The sequence below is a fragment of the Monodon monoceros genome, unplaced genomic scaffold (assembly GCF_005190385.1).
Source record: "Monodon monoceros isolate NGI ecotype Baffin Bay Population unplaced genomic scaffold, NGI_Narwhal_1 Super_Scaffold_11, whole genome shotgun sequence".
NCBI lineage: Eukaryota > Metazoa > Chordata > Mammalia > Artiodactyla > Monodontidae > Monodon > Monodon monoceros.
The window spans coordinates 86,938,735-86,956,368 of NW_021703767.1; the positions used below are offsets into that span (position 1 = coordinate 86,938,735).

A 17,634-nucleotide genomic window follows, 5' to 3' on the forward strand; every position below is an offset into this window, starting at 1 on the left:
GGAGCTGCAGGTGCTCACAACCGGAGACCTTAGGGTGGGGATGGGCTCCAGGGCAGGGGCTGGCCATGGTCAGCATCTACTACAAAGGTAGAGATAATTCTAGAGAGAAGTTTTGAGCTTTTTTTTAATTAATTAATTTTTAAAATAATTAATTAATTTTGGCTGTGTTAGGTCTTCATTGCTGTGTGCAGGCTTCCTCTGGTTGCAGCAAGCAGGGGCTACTCTTCGTTGCGGTGCGTGGGCTTCTCATCGCGGTGGCTTCTCTTGTTGCGGAGCCCGGGCTCCAGGCACGCGGGCTTCAGTATTTGTGGCTCGAGGGCTCTAGAGCACACACTCCGTAGCTGTGGCGCACGAGCTTAGTTGCTCCGCGGCATGTGGGATCTTCCCGGACCAGGGCTCAAACCTGTGACCCCTGCGTTGGCAGGCAGATTCTTAACCACTGTGTCACCAGGGAAGTCCCAAGCTTATTTTTTTTTTTCCAAGCTTATTTTTAATAAAACGCATCTGATAAGAAAATATGTAATTGCTAATTCAGTGAAGAGGTAGAAATATAAATATTCCTTTGGCCCGTTTTGGGGGGGAAAGTTCCACTTTGCTGTCTGACCCTCACCTTGGAGGAATTCTGACTCCGTTGTCTAACTGGGTGAGGTTATTTGCATATTTGGACACTGGTAACTCATTTTCCCACGTATCTGGGTCCTGCTTTCTGTATGGAGATTTTGAGCTGAGAACTGCATCACAAGCAATTGTTACCTGTAAGACAAATACAGATGTGATATATTAAAACAGCTTGAGAGAACAGCAACTTCTATAAAATGAATTTTAAAGTTTATTAATAAATACAGCTTAATTCAAGAAAATTCAAATAGCTCAGTTACCACAAGAGCAAGATGCTAGTTTCCTGACTCCAGCACATTCTCCCTGGGTCCAGCTAGGTTTTATCCTGGCCTGGAGTTTGCAATAGTAACAATAACACAAGATAGCAAAGAACCAAATCCAGTTTGTAAACCCAAGCATAAGAGTCAGATTTAACAATTGCTACCTCTTAGCAAGTGGAGTGAAAAGTATAAGGTGAACAATTTACAAGGGTGAAATTAGCAACAGGTATGCCTAGGATTTACCCAAGTGGTGTGTTTTACTCTTAACAAATATACACCCAGACAACCAGTATCCTCAACTCATCACACAATGATATGTGGTCAAGGGCACCTGAATGAAATGCAAGCGGCATGGCTCCATTTCTTAATCTAGTGCAAATGTGACACTGGATGGGGACATGCCTGGATATCTCTGTGTCAGATCAGCCCACATCATGAGCAAATCTGTGATGTCTGGCTTGGCACCAACTGACTACGGGGGAAGGCGGACTCTCTGCTTTCTCCCAAACCCCACTGATTCTGGATATATGCCTCTCGCCACATTCGCTACTTGCTTAATGCTATAAGCTATTTCTCTCTTTAAAAACATATTCTGATGAGAATGTAAAATGGTGCAGCCACTTTGGAAAATAATTTGGCAGGTCCTCAAATGGTGAAACAGAGTTACCATATGACCCAGCAATCCCAATCCTAGGTATACACCCAAGATAAACAGAAATACATATCCACGCAAAAACTTATACATCAATTTTCATAGAAGCATTATTTATAACAGCCAAAAGTAGAAATGACCCAAATGCCCATTAATGATAAATGGATAAAGTATTGTATTTTGATACAATGAAATGTTATTCAGCAATAAAAAGGAATGAAGTAGTGATACATGCTACAACATGGATGGATCTTGAAAATATATGCTAAGTAAAAACAAAGCCACACACAAAGAACCACTTTTGTATGGAATGTCCAGAATAGGCAAATCCACAGAGACACAAAGTACATTAGTGATTGCCAGAGACTAGAGAGAAATGAGATAGTTGTGACGGATGCCCAACTCTGAATATAATAAAAGCCATTGAATTGTCTGAAAAACAATTTTTAACAAAAATCTGTATTCTACATCACTAGCATCCTGTACAGTTAGCTGAACTTCATACAGAATATTTTCCTCTGGGTAGCACTGACAACGGACCCCAGAATGGATTAAGAGACATGCTCTGTGGTGACCTAAATGGGAAGGAAATCTAAAAAAGAGTGGATATATATATACGTATAACTGATTCACTTTGCTGTACAGCAGAAACTAACAGAATATTGTAAAGCAACTATACTCCAATAAAATAAAATAAGCTACAAGGAAAAAAGAAAAATAGAGACAATGGAGGAAGTTCCCTCAGCTGCCATCCCACTCCCACCCCCACCCAGGCCCTGAGCAATTCCTATCGGTCCTACATCCAAAATCTATTTGCAGTCTACTTCTTCTTGATTTCGGCCATACCCATCCTTGTTCAGCCATCGTCCCAGCTCACCTGAATGGCCACACAGCAGCCTCCTTACCATCTCCTTTCTCCCACTCTGCTTCCTCTTCTCTGCCTGGTAGCCAGTGATCTGCTGTGAACATTAGATCCCATCCTCCTCCAGCTTAAAACTCTCCAAGGTTATACTAAACACTACCAATTGACTACACTGGGCTACCCACAGTCAGGAAAAGGAAAAGGTCCCTGCCCTCAAAAAGCTTATACTCCATTACAGATCAGGCAATCAGGCATTCATAAATATATTTAAACCTCTTTTTTTTGGGGGGGGGAGGTGTTTATTTGATAGAAGTTTTTTACTTGATTTACAAAGTTATATTAGTTTCAGGTATACAACACAGAAATCTGATATTTTTATAGCTTATACTCCATTTAGAGTTATTATAAAATATTGGTTATATTCTCTGTGCTGTACATTATATCCTTGTATTTTATTTATTTTATACCTAGTAGTTTGTACCTCTTAATTCCCCCTTCCCCTATCTTACCCTTCTCTAAACCTTTTTAAAAATATTCCCATTCATCTCCCACAAGAAATGTTATGTAAGTAGCCTTTCCTTTCAATTATCAAAATTCATCTCCCATGCCCTTCCAGTAATGCCCCTAGAAAACAAGGCTGAGTTCACCATGAGCCCCTTCCTGATTTTATGGGTTTGGGCCATGCTGCCTTCTGGCTACACATCCTAATCTTTTCAGTCTGGTCTGTTACAACCTCCTTGTTGTTTCACTGACTACCTCGATCCCTTCCCTGTCCTCCTCTGAATCTTCTCCACCCTATTAGGTCTTTTTTAAGTGTTCTAGTTTGCAATGCACAGTGATAATAATAAGAATATAATATTCTCTCTTTTCTTTGAATATCCTTCCTGGTGACACTCAACAAAATTTCCTTAATCATCTAGGACGTTATAAAACACTGACCTAGTGTTTTCAGAATACCATCTAAAATCACTTAGAGGCCCTTTTTATTGATCATAGATGAAGGTCAGGATCCATTATCCTATAATTATACTGTGAATTATCTCAAGTACAGGGGTGTTGTGGAATTGGCTCAAACTGGCTTACAGACTTGTTAAATTTTAAGAAAGTCTGCAAGAGGGTTGTTAAACACAGCCATTATTAAAAATTAAATTCTATTAGCTCACAATTAAGTATATTTTTAAAAGGTAACAAATATTCAAAACTCTTCACTCCCTAGTTGTGTTACTCTATCTTAATAACTAATCTATATGCTCTTGAGGTCACTTACATCCACGTTACGCAAACGGTGATAACTCTATGTGAGGATGTCCTACTACACATCTCTTCCCACCACTGCATTAGGTGACATGTTAGCCTGAAATGGGAGTATTTACACCATGGAAATCAGCAAACATTACAATGCAGGGCTTTGCCCCCAGGGAGCTAGTTGCTAACCAATTACAAGCACATCAAGGCTTGAGTTCCTGACTCTAAAATGAGGCATTAGATTTCAGGCTCTAAGATCCCTACTGAGTCCCAAACACTATGTCTCTGTGACCCCTGTAACACTAAGAGGTAGTTTAACTTTCTGGTAGAATCTACAGAGTACCTATTTGAAACTGATTTCTTTTTTTTGTGCTGAGAAACTCAAGAGATGACGAAGAGTCACCTGGTTGGGTGAGTTCAATAATTTTTGTTATTTAAAAGCTTAAAAAGAATTATCAAACACCAAAAATGTAGCAAAAGCATGAAAAGAAATTATAGTAACTGGCATCTTTTATATAGATAAATCTTACCAGTTACCATCAGATAAATCAGGCTTTTCCTTCTATCTCCCTGCCTCAACTTCCAAACAATTCTCTCTTTTTTTTAATTCTTAAAGTATTTCTTAATTCTAAAAGACTCTGTATTAAAAATTATAATATATATTGCTGGATATGGATTTCTATGACACTTCACTTTTCTATAAAAGTGTTCACACTTAGGATTATATTCTAAATATAAGAATAATGAAAAGTACTTAAAGGCTCTCATTAACTTTTCTCACATAACGACTTTTTCTTCATAAGGGAGTAAGAGAAAAATCATTTCTCATGACAGTCATTCACAATGTGCTTCTTCTTTTTTGACAGCAGACTCAAGAGTTATATTAAACAAGGGCAGTGAGAACTGTCAGTTGTATACAGATATAAGCTTTAGTATATAATATCAAGTAATGGCACGGGGTAAGACCATTTTGTCCATCATATATTTTGTCCTTGATCACAGCCACATGAGTGACACAGGGAACTGGAGAAACCAGAGGTAATTTAATTCTGTACACATTGCTAAAACGTATGCATTTGGTACTAAAAAAGATATGCTATATCAAATAATTAGAGGAAAGAGCTACGATAGCTTAATACAAAAATTTTTCACTTCTATGGTCTTATGTTTAGGTATAAAGTAGATCAGAGGCAAAAGAGGCTGAATGGTGGCAACCTGGTCCCTAATGACATGGGAATCCCAAGCACAAACGTCCCCTCTTGGCAGGGGCACATGAGCAGGGGACTGTAGACAGAGGCACACAGCATCTGAAAGAATCAGGGACCTAAAGACCTGGCTTTGGTTCTAGCAAAGCTTGAGGAGGGGAAAAAATTAACTGGAATGTCTAACTCTGCTATCTGCAGCCAGGCTCTGTGAAGTCAGGATGCAACTGAGTAGAAAAGAGGAAAAGAAAGGAAAGGGAACATAGGAACGGATGGAGCAGCGGAGACAATACAGGAAATGAGGGAAGAGCAGGAAAATGGTCTGGGTCCCCACAGGATTCGAGAATCAAAGTAAAACGGAGCCTGACTCCCTTACACCACCGCCACCAGCTTTAAGTTGTTCAGGAAGATAAAAGTTGCTCCACAAAAAAGAAGGGAAGGAAAGGAAAAGAACTCACCACTAAAGCTAAATTCTAAAACCTAGAAAGCAGTCTTCATCCTCAAAGGAACACATTATCACAGAGCTCCTGGAGACCTGTGATTTGTAAATATTGGGTTATTTTCATAATCATGTTGCTGTTGTTTCTCGGTGGAATTCTTTTATGTTTCCCAAACAAAATTTTACATGGAAGGCCAACATGCAGAAGAGATAAAAATTTTAGGCGCCCCTGATCAGAAGGCAACCCCTCTCCAGCAGTCCCTGCACATCTCGGGGGCACAATTTGAAAATCTAAGCACCAGACTGTGATTCACAGGTGGGAAGAAGCCAGCCCACCTGGAGCAGGCCGGCCAGTGAGCAGTGAAGCCCAAACAGCCCTGGAAGTAACTGGCAGCAGAGGGTATACGACCCAGTGTCACTGAAAGGGAACCTGCGAGGCCCTCTTCACGGAGGAGAAGCGATCTGCTTCTGTTCCTACTCCTTCCTCCCCTCCTCTCTCATTCACCCCGCCCTCCCCACCGCCCAGCACACACACACTGCACACGCACACACACCTGACACAGAGAGTCACGCGCATCTAGCTAGCAGCCGTGCACACTCACTGACCAGGGCTGGTAACTCCTCAATATTTGGTAGTGCTATTTCATAGTGGTCTGGGAATATAACAAGTTTGGCTTCATCTTCATATTCAAAATCGTCGCTATTTAAATCGTCATCAGTATCTAGATCTGAGGAGAAAACAAAAACAAAGAACAAGAAGTGAAGAAAGAATATTCCACACCAAGGCAGCACTCACTGGGAAAGCCAGATATCCACAGGGCTGACAAACCAAGGGCGCAGCATTTACAATTCTGCCATCCATCTGCCCCAAGCCAGGAAGAGGAGGCCTTTCCATCCTTCCTAAGTTATACACACTTATCTTCAAGGGACAGATGTATAAAGAAGACTAAGTCATATCATAAAGCTTTACAGTTAAAATAGACATTTGTGCTAGATGTTCAATTCTTAGAGATGTTTAAAGGAATAGCCTGGTCATTATGATTTGTCAGGTACCTGACTCCTGATTTCACAAGAATGGGTTGGAATGTTTCTTACAACACAACAGAAGAAAGTACACAGGTTTGAGAATAGATAAACCTAGGTTCAACTCCGGGTCCGAAGTTTAATGTTTCTTTGGGCAAGTCACAGGCCTCATTTGTAGAATGGAGATAACACTTATCTCACACAGTTTATATGGAGAATAAATAAGAAATTGTAAATAAGAGACCTGGCACATAACAGGTTGTTAATAAATGGTAACAATTATTTTAAAATAAAATCTCAATGTCCCTCCTTCTGTCTCTATCTCCCCCATCCCTTCCCTCCCTGCTAAGAGTTGTGGAAATACTGCCTAGTAAGCCAGAGGGGGAAACCCCATAATATATGTGGTCCTGTTGTCCTCAGGCGGTGGAGAATTTTCAATAAGAAAGTCTGGCCTGTTATCTATCAAGTCATCACCTCTTTACTTGGCTCATCTCTGGGAAAGGTTAGGCAAAGGTTCAAGGAAATGTCCTGTCACAATATTTACATGGACATTTCAGCCTTGCATTCACATGGATACCAGAATCCCAGATCATGTTTGTATATTTAGACATTTGGAACTATGGTGACAAACAGCTCTCAAGCCATCTTCTACTCACACACACACACACACACACACAAACCCACACACAAACAGGCACACGAATATGGGCTCTATAAACAGGAGAAAGTTATTTTACTAGATGAAGCGATGAAGCAGCCAGCTGAGAACCAAAGGATCTAGATTCTGTTACTACCTTGTTGTATGCCTCAACCTGGAATCTTTTTATGTACAGCTCTGCTCTTAAATTCTCAAATGGAGAGCAGTTTTAAGTGGAAAATGAGATACAACTAAAATGCAGTCTACATATTTTGATAAAGGACTCTAAATAATAAGAATCAGAAATGCCAAAATAAACAACATTGTTAGATAGCCGTAAGAGGTTATTTTGACAAAAAGCAATGTTAAAGAAGAGTCTAAGAGTTTAAGAAGTAACGAAAGGCATTTATTTAAAGAAAACGACTCAAAGACAGACATTCTATGTTATAAAAATCTGAATGCCCCAATACCCGTAATTTTAAAAAATTATAACCTAAGTGTTCAATGAGAATGATGTTGGGACTTCCCTGGTGGTCCAGTGTCTAAGACTCCACACTCCCAATGCAGGGGGCCCAGGTTTGATCCCTGGTCAGGGAACTAGATCCCACATGCCACAACCAAGAGTTTGAATGCCACAACTAAAATCCCTGCATGCCGCGACTAAGACCCGGCGCAGCCAAATATTTAAAAAAAAAAAAAAAAGGAACGGTGTTGAACCCACTAGAATATTACTTAAATGATATTTTTTAGACTATGTAGAAACATGGAAATGTTTATGCCATGTTAATGCTAAAAATACAAAATTCACCTTCACTGAAAAGACAACTTTGTAGTAATGTTCATAGACAAAAATTCGAAGGAAATCTGAACAAATGAAAATAATGAATGGGGAATTCCATGGCGGTCCAATGGTTAGGGCTCCACGCTTTCACTGCCAAGGGCGCGGGTTCAATCCCTAGTCAGGGAACTAAGATCCCACAAGCAGCAGAGCACGGCCCAAAAAAAAAAGAAAAGAAAAGAATGAATGGATGAACTTTATTCTTAAATTTTTCTTTATTATATTGTGTATAATGATTTTAAGTAACCAAAGTATAAATCGTTTGGTTTTGTGTACACAGTCAGCTCATATAACACATTATCTAAATGTCTTTTTTCCAGAGAAAACATCTTCATTTAATGCTAATTCAAATCTTACCTGGCCAGGGCTTCCCTGGTGGCACAGTGGTTGAGAGTCCGCCTGCCAATGCAGGGGACACGGGTTCGTGCCCCGGTCCGGGAAGATCCCACATGCTGCGGAGCGGCTGGGCCCGTAAGCCATGGCCGCTGAGCCTGCGTGTCCAGAGCCTGTGCTCCGCAACGGGAGAGGCCACAACAGTGAGAGGCCCGCGTACCGCAAAAAAAAAAAAAAAAAAAATCTTACCTGGCCAAAAACAATGATAAACTAAGGCCAAAAAAAAAAATCTCACCCTGACATTGACCAGCTACAGAAGCCTGGGCAAGTTCTTTCCAAGTTCATTTTCCTCATAAGTAGGCTATGGATAATGTTATCTACCCCCTAAGATTGTTGAGAGGATTAAAGAAGATAAGGTTTTAAGGTCTAGTTAAGATCTGGTAGGTGTTAGGGGCTCCACAGATAGCTGCCATCACCCCTACCATCACCCTCGCCATCACTGTCATCTCTTCTCTACGCTCCTGACAACTAACAAAAGCACAAGTGACCTCCCTTCCCTTTGGTTGCCCAGCTCCAAAGCAATCCTGAGGTCAGTTTCAGGAGGACCAGGATATCATGGGGGATCTTCTATGTGATCTGAGTGTGGAGAAGATATGAACTTCAAATGCTTCTAGACTGTAAGCTCTAAGCGCAGGAAGTGGGTATTATTCACCTTCTAAATCCCTAGACCCCGCACAATGTCCAGCACACACCACACACTCAGTAAACATCTGGGAAAGGAGACTTTAGGAAGTTAAGAATACCAGCATGTTTAAGGACAACAGCAAAGCAAGAGTACCCAAAGGGCTGTTACAGGTTTTGTTTTTTTTTAATTGGTAACTGATGTGTGTTTAAAAAAGCAAGACTTTACTGTCATGCAAAAAGGCAGAGCTTTCTTGGGCTTCCTTACACTTATAGTTTCCTTTTATTTTTATTCTTAATTCACTGGGATGGAAGGGGACCATGATCTTTCCCAAAAGCCTTAATCCAATTTAGGGAAAAGTCAGCAGAGGTAACCTACACTCTGAATCTAAGGGACAAAGCTAAGGTTTCTCCTGCATATATATGACCCCACAATCCTAAATGTAAATCTACAATTTCCAAATTTCTCTAATTAGAGTCTCACCATCCCAAAACATCTAGTTGAGGAAACTACAGAGTAACCATAGCCTAGGGACCAGCAGAACGAGCACCCCCCAACCTCTCCCAGCAGCTACTTTCCACGGGGACTATTAACTGGCAATATCTGGATGGGATCTTTTTCAAAGATAAAAAAAATTTTTTTAAATACCTCTTCTTTAACTCTACTTACTGATCTGCTCAGATACTTGAGAGAAGTGGCTGGGACCACAGCCATTCCAAGAAGTAACTATGAAGCAGCACAGCGGAGGAAAGGATCCCTAAATCAAACTAGGGCAGTGAAGCCCGGCTCAGAGTGCTCTCGGCCTGACTGTATTGGTGTTAATTCGTGTGCTGGAGGTGAGCAGTCTGCTGCACCAGTGCCGTGAAATCTGACCAACCGCTCGCCCTCACGAGAAGGTATAGAGGCAGCTCCTTGAGCACAGACCCTGTTCTTAATGACCTACTTCAGATGGAAACAGCAAAATAGAGTTTACTTGAAACTTCTGGTCATTATAGGCACAGATGAGTTTTCTGAACAGGCCCATTCCTGGAACTTTCCACAGTTGTTCTGTTTTCAACCTGTTCTTCATCAAGTATAAATGCCAAGGCTAAAGACAAAAATGTGGAATGTAAGCTCTCTGAGGTTTAGGAGTAGCTCTTTGACATCCCAGTCTTTAGACATGGAAGAACTGACTCATTTACTCCTGTCTGTGAAAGTTGGGGGGGCCGGTAGGGGAGTCAATAAAAATGTGAACATTTAACACTTTTTTTTGGAATTTTATTTTATTTATTTTTTTATACAGCAGGTCCTTATTAGTCATCAATTTACATTTAACACTTTTATGACATACCAAAGATATGGTGTTTTTAATTAAATTTATTAGCAGGTCTTTACACAACTACACACATTTGTAGCTTTAATGTATAGAATATAGGAGATTAGGCCAGAATCACATCACAAGTCCTGGGGTATTTCTTTGAAGATCCCGGACTCCCTTCCATCCCCCCTTCTCTCCTTCCATCTCATAAAACAGTAACTTTTCTATCAGCCTACTCCCAAAATTCACAATCTTTCATATCGCTGTAAATTATCTTTGTCAAAGACAGCCTAATAGTGTCCCTTTCTAGCTTAAAAACATTATTGCAGAGCTACCCACACTTTCCCAGTTCACAGCACCCTTTAGCATCCCAGCAATTCTTGCACAATACCAAAAATTGGCCCTAAACCAAAAGAAATGCCTGATAGTTCTTTTTATTTAGTAGTTTGGTCCAAACAACCTATTACGTATTTATGTTCTAATAAGTTAGGAACCATTTGAAAAGATAATACACATAAACTGAAAGGAAATGAATGTTTTATTTCACTCTTAAATAACTGTAATTCCTTACAAGGGGACGTGTATAACTGTGAGGCACTGCAGAACTTCTCTTTGAATCAGACTAGACGCTGCCTCCCTTATTTCCCATTCCACATTTATTTTCACATAGTACTTGCCTTTTACCACAGAAACCACTAAAAAAAATAGCTTCACAAAGACATGAAGTCACTGAAAGGAGTATAGGATACTCTAGTAGCGAGACTACATCAAGCTAATCTCTCATGCAATGTTCAAGCATCACTGTGTTCCCCTGAAGAGTTAAAATATCCTGTGAGTTACCGGTGAGTTAGTTGAGGCAACCCGGAGTGCCTCAGGACACAGTTTTGGGAACCAAAGTGTTAATGGCTCCCCATGGCCTACAGGAAAAAGGTCTAAAAGCATGGTATATGTCTAGACTATTGCTGGAAGAACACACAACATATATAAGGATGTACAAGCAGAAAATATTATTTGTCTCTGGGCAGAGTAACTAAGTGGCTGGGAGACAGGGAAGGGAGAGAAAAAAACTTACTTTTCATTATGGAAGCTCTTATAATTTTTCAATTTTAAGCTTTGTCCATGTGCTATGTATTCAAAGAATATTTTTAAAATCCTAAATCCTAAAAGAAGCATAAAATTTCTATGATTCAAAAATTACCAAGAATTGTCATTGTTGATTCTAAAAAACATTACCAGCAAAAGTTAGACCTGAGGGAAGGATCCCTTAACTGGGGTTTCACGTAGATGACTATCAAGGTAATCAGGAGGAAGAGTGCCTTGAATGCAGGGGTAGAATGAGGCTCAGGAGACTTGAGTAAGCAATTCAGCACCAGCTAATGGCCTCAGTTTCCCTTATAAAATCAATACTGAAGGTCATAACTAAATGATTCAATGGTTTCAATATCACTGTTGAACCAATGGAAAGGAATTAGTCACAAAGTCATTAAGTAAAAGGGGATAAAAAGCTTCTATCCAGGAAAAAGCATTAGTCATCTGCATGTGTTTTGTGAAGGGGATAAAGGGTCATCATAACTACATTTCAATAGCAATGAAAAGGTACTTTGTAGTCAAAGAAACAAAGAGGCTACAAGAGAGTTCTTCTCCTCTTCATGAAGAGACAACCCAATGTCCCTTTTAGGGAAGGAAACTGTGGCAGAGGCTACTAGCTGCCTCCCAGTATTCATTCTTCCTTTCTTCCTTAGTAACACACTCTATTCAGTTAAGACACTTTACTTTCCAGCCTCCTGTGCAGCACACGGCATAGCCATGTGACCAAGTTATGACCAGAGAAGTATAAACTAAAGTGTTGCATGGGGATCTATGAGAAGGCTGACAAAAAGAAGTTGAATCCCCTGGGAGATTAGATTTTTTTTTTTTGGTCCTTTCCCCTTTGTCTTCCCTGCCTTCCAGAATAGGGATGTGATGGCTGGAGTCCCAGTAGCCATTTTTGGACCATGAAGTGACCATGAGGTTAGAAATTACAGGACAGGATAGAAGGTGAAGTAGAAATATGGGAAGAACTTAGATCCTGATGAACATGAGGCCATCACATCAGCCTGGATTTGTTGCTTCCCAACATCCTCTATATGAAATGAGAGAAATAAACATCTACCTTATTAAAATTCACCAATATTTTACATTTCCAATTACATAAATCAGGGTAGTTCTAATACAGTCCTTCACTGAAATTAATTTACAGACCACACCACCTTGAAAACAGAGCTGTGATCAGTGTGGCAAGAGAAGAGTGTCTGCTACTGAGAGCTATGAGGGGGTATAAATCAGAGCTTGCAAAACTTAATCCTTACTAATATAAATTAGTGATGCATCTGAGTATAAAACAATAGAGAGAACTGGGGCCTAGGACAAGCTCCAGAGTGCCAATGGCATTCAAATTTAAACTTTTTAAAAAGTGGTACAGTCCAAATAGAACATTTTTGCTGGGCTGTGAGTTTTAGGCAGATCCTGTGGCTTTCTAAGACATGAAATGTTGAGAGAACACAGACAGCAGCCTATAGAAAAAGTCCAACTGAAATGAAAGCGTGGGCTAGTTCTCCCAGGAAGCAATGGAGGGGTCCACACAGTATGAAGCACAAAATTTCAGTGCTTACCTTTGGATTAATTTTTAAAACAATTACTTGACAATATCCGCTACCACCAGTATGATCACTAGAGAAATCAAACTGCAGGGCCTTTTGAATAAAAGACACAAGGGTTAGGGACTTCCCTGGTGGCACAGTGGTTAAGAATCCACCTGCTAATGCAGGGGACATGGGTTTGATTCCCTGGTCTGGGAAGATCCCACATGCTGTGGAGCAACTAGGACCGTGAGCCGCAACTACTGAGCCTGCGCTCTAGAGCCCGCGAGCCACAACTACTGAGCCCGCGTGCCACAACTACTGAAGCCTGTGCGCCTAGAGCCCATGCTCTGCAACAAGAGAAGCCTCCCGAATGAGAAGCCCATGCACCGCAACAAAGAGTAGCCCCTGCTCTCCGCAAATAGAGGAAGCCTGAGGGCAGCAACAGAGACCTAACGCAGCCAAAAAATTAATTAAAAAAGAAAAGAAAAGCAGCTAATTTATTTTAAAAAAACAAAAGACACAAAGTTTAAAGGATAAGAGGTCAGCTAACTTCTTTATTCAACCAAAGAAAATAATGAAAAATAACAATGTAGGTCAAAATATTCAATTATTTCCACATTCAAGAATGCCATGCTAATGTCATTTAATTCAGAAGAAATCAATTATCTCTAGTTGTGGAAGGGAGCCGAAGGCTTATAACCAAAACATCAGAATGCACTCAATCATTTCAGCTTTCTGGCTCATTCTAAGCTGCTCTGAGTCTAGTTGGTTAATCTGGGTTGTGGTCCAAAGCCATGACAAGCAGTGGGAAAGATTGGCCTGTGTGGAAAAACCAACTGCAGATAAGCCTCACAAAGAAAACCATGGGCTGAAAATCAGGAGCAAAGACAGCAAGGGTGGGCCCAGTGCAGGGTAACAGAGAATCCAAGTGGGAAGGAAACTCAGCTCCAAGACTGTTTCCAATGGCTTTGCTTGTCAAATAATTAATGTGTCTCTTTATTACAGAAAAAGAATTTAAATACAGATAAGCAAAAAAAGAAAACTAAAATCACCTCAATTTTACCACCAGGAAAGAGTTACTATTAACAATGTGGAGTACATTTTGTCAGACTCTACTAGACTCTCAGTTATATATGTATGTGAGTATGTGTGTACACACATACACATATATACACATACACATACGTATATGTACGCACATACAGATATACACACATACACATACGTATGTGTACACATATAGATACACATACATACACACATACGTATATATGTGTATAAATTTTCTTTATCAAATGAAATTACAATATGCAAACAATTTTGAAATTCTTTCCAAACAATAATCCTAGGCATTTAGAGATATAAACTTGCTTGGTCAAAAATTATCAAACCACTTTTTCTCCTGGGGAAACCATATCAGAAGTTTAATATGAAATATGATCACTTTGCTGTACAGTAGAAACTAACACAATATTGTAGAGCAACTATATGGCGATAAAAATTAATTAAATAAAAAAGAAATATGATCATGAGTACATGATATAGAAGTCAGTATGTATTTGCACGAGCAAAACTGGCTCTTCTGAATGAGGGAAACAGAAAAGCACTATTAAGCAAACACCACAGTGATCACTATTACAGGCAAGATCCACTAATGGATGACAAAATTAGTAGGCAAAACTTTAAGGAAAAACAAGTATTAGTATAGTCTCCAAGTATCACTCCCAAAATATTTATTAATTATACTGTAATCTCATAGTGGAGAAACCCAGCAGACACTACCTGACCAAGCAATCATAGTTAACATCACCAGTGTGAAGACAGCTCAGCTTCATGTGCCCTCTGATATCAGGCCCTGAGAAAGGCCCAATACCTGTGTGGTATTCTTGCCAAAAATGCACTTCCTCAGGCTTGTCATGAAGTAACATGATAAATCCAAATTGAGGTACGGTCCACAAAACAACTGACCAGCACTCTTCAAAAGTGTCATAATTATTAAAGACAAAAAAAGTCTGAGGAACTATCACAGATTAGACAGGATTAAGGAAACATGACAACCAAATACAACATGGGATCCTGGAAGAACAGAAAAATAGTGAAATAAAGTCTGTAGTTTGGCCAATATTAAAAAAAGAAAAACTATCTCTTATTTAAAGGCAGTGAAAAAGGAGGCCAGAAACAGAATCACAATTTCTCTCCAGTCACTATGAGCATAATTGCTTCAAATCACTAACCCAACAAGAGTGCCGTAAACGTTCTTCACCACCAGGTAAACATAAAGGGGAGACAGATCATCTCCAGTTAAATTGGTTCCTCTCATCCTTAAATTGTAGAGCAATAAACAACCTATTATTCCAAATCAAACATGCACATGCACACACACACAGAAAATCCAGGCACACTATTGATAACTATTTACATTACCTAAAAAAATCTTGGAATTCCTCCTTTTGGGTAAAGCTCCACCAGATGCCCCTCTTACCTTCTGAAAAGGAAACAAGAGATTGTTAAAATTCAGCCTATGGAACAGAGGATTGGGGGTGGGGGTAAAATCTCAGAGGTTCCTTGTTTTTATAAAAGGCCAAGAGGATATATTTAACTTGGACTAGAGATTCCAGGATAAACAGGAACTTGACCCAGGTCCATGAAGGTAAGTGAAGGGCAATGCTACTGTTCTACCTGATTATGTTTTCACCAAATTATCAAGAAAGCACCTCTGGAAAGGGAAGTGAAACCAGGGTCAAGGTGAAGTGGACACTTACTTCAAATCAGCACAGGCTCCCAAGAAGCTGGAGCCCATGCCCTGACTGGAGCTACTCTGGAGAAATGGTAGCTCCAGGGGGGAGGCTCTTGTTCCCCTGCTACCCACTGGGCCCCCTGTGCTTGGTCCTAGGTGTGCACAACTACTACTGTTGAAAGAGTTCATAAATATTAATAAGGAGTCACTGATATTCTGGTCATAATAAGCCTCAATCTAACTGCCCTACACATTTTTGGAGCCCCAGCTGATGGCTGTTTGCCATCCTAAGCTCCATGTATCCTCTACCTCTGGTGGAAGTCCCCAGCAGCAATGAAATAAACGTCTACCAAGTGGTTATGCAAAAGAAGTCATTCATTACCCTTCTGATACTTGCACAAGAAATGTTACTCTCAAACAGGACTATTAAAATGTTTGTTTCAATGGCCAAAACTCTTATTTCCACACTGCGTGTTCTTCCTGTTATTAGAAAAGACCACGTTTCTAACACACCGCAGTGTGGGTCAAACCCCAGCATCTTTTCAAGCAGCCACATGTTACCACAGCACCAAGGCCTTGCTGCTTCTTTAGTTTGCCCTCCTATCAGTCTTAAGGCTCCTTTCCCACATTTTATTATTTCGCATTGAAAGTGGACTCATCTTTGTGATTCTCACAATAAGTTTTTACAGCTTCTACGATAAGTTTATAGCTCACATCTCAGGAATACAAAATTATTGAACCCTTTAGCTCCAAATCATGTCTCTCCAAATACTAATGCCACATTCGTGTCACCGCTCTTAGAATCCGTCTCCTCCAAGATCTCAAAGCCTCTGTTCCTCTCCCCTCCACTTACCTGCCTCAAAAAAGGATGAGATAAAACCTGCCAAAGGCATATTTAACCATCCACATTTACCAATCTTGGAGGTCACTTGCAATCTCTCTATGGAAGTTTACGGCATCCTTTCACTTGTTCCAACCTCAATGTCCCCTCCACTCCTGCATGACAGTGAGGGGAGAAAGGAGAAGAGGAGCTGCAGGGAGACCTGCTGGACCATGAGGCTCTCCCCAGACGAGACAGTCACACCTCAGACTCGGATTAGATCCACTTCCTTTCAGGAAAAAAAACCCCACAACTACCAGGTCTTCCTTCAAAAGACCATCATCTCTGTCCCTGCATCAGTCACCACTAGAAATTGACAGGGTGTGAGAAACTGGAACTCCTCAGTCAGCAGACGTGACTGTCAGGCTCTGTGCTGGAGCTCAGGCTGCAAAGTGAGTGAAGACACGCTCCAACCCCTGAGGAGTGCACCAAGCAATAGGAGGGGAACATGATGCAAGCAAAGAGCACAGAACGGATTCTGGTGAGTGTTAAGAGAGGTGAGGATCATATCATAAGGACGAAATGATAGTTCTTCTGGGGATGGAGGGTATGGGCAGGGCTGGTGAGGTAAGAAGATCAGCAGGTCTGGCATATAGCAGCTGCTCTGTTAATATGTGTTGGTTGGTTGGATGGATGGATGATGAATGGATGGTGGATGGATGGATGGATGGATAATGGATGGGTGGGTGGATGATGGATAGATATATGGATACGCTGACCACAAGGAATACAACAGGTAAAAAAGGAATGGGGGGGGGCTTCCTGGGTGGCGCAGTGGTTGAGAGTCCGCCTGCCGATGCAGGGGACACGGGTTCGTGCCCCGGTCCGGGAAGATCCCACGTGCCGCGGAGCGGCTGGGCCCGTGAGCCATGGCCACTGAGCCTGCGCGTCCGGAGCCTGTGCTCCGCAACGGGAGAGGCCACAGCAGTGAGAGGCCCACGTACTGCAAAAAAAAAAAAAAAAGGAATGGGGGGTAGAAGTAGGGCGTCCCCCCAAAAAGAAAACAGCACGTACAAAGGCCTGAAGTCATGATGTGTTCCAGAAAGGAGAAGTGGTTTGCTATGTCTAGAGCACAGAGCTGGTGGAGTACGAGGGAGGGTTAGAAAGGTTCCAGGGGTCAGATCATGGAAGGCCTTGTAATCACATGCAAAAGGGTTTGGACTTCATCCTGCAACAAAGAGAAAGACATACGAGATTTAAGCTTCAGCGTGCCACAGACGCATAGGTATATGCATTTGAAAAGATGGCTCTGGGTGCAGCATGCAGACTGGGTGGGATTGAAGGTGGCAAGTATGAAGGAAGGAACAT

At 41.0% G+C, this 17,634-nt stretch overlaps 1 protein-coding gene across 1 annotated transcript in view; it reads right to left on the reverse strand.

Annotated features, from left to right (window-relative positions):
* USP13 (ubiquitin specific peptidase 13) overlaps window positions 1–17,634 on the reverse strand; it is a 118,166-nt gene that overhangs the window by 72,119 nt on the left and 28,413 nt on the right. The window contains exons 3-5 of the mRNA XM_029214573.1: window positions 15,134–15,194; window positions 5,885–6,006; window positions 611–753 (exon numbers count right to left, since the gene is read on the reverse strand). Of these exons, the coding sequence (XP_029070406.1) occupies window positions 611–753; window positions 5,885–6,006; window positions 15,134–15,194 (326 nt within the window). The remainder of the gene's footprint in view (window positions 1–610; window positions 754–5,884; window positions 6,007–15,133; window positions 15,195–17,634) is intronic.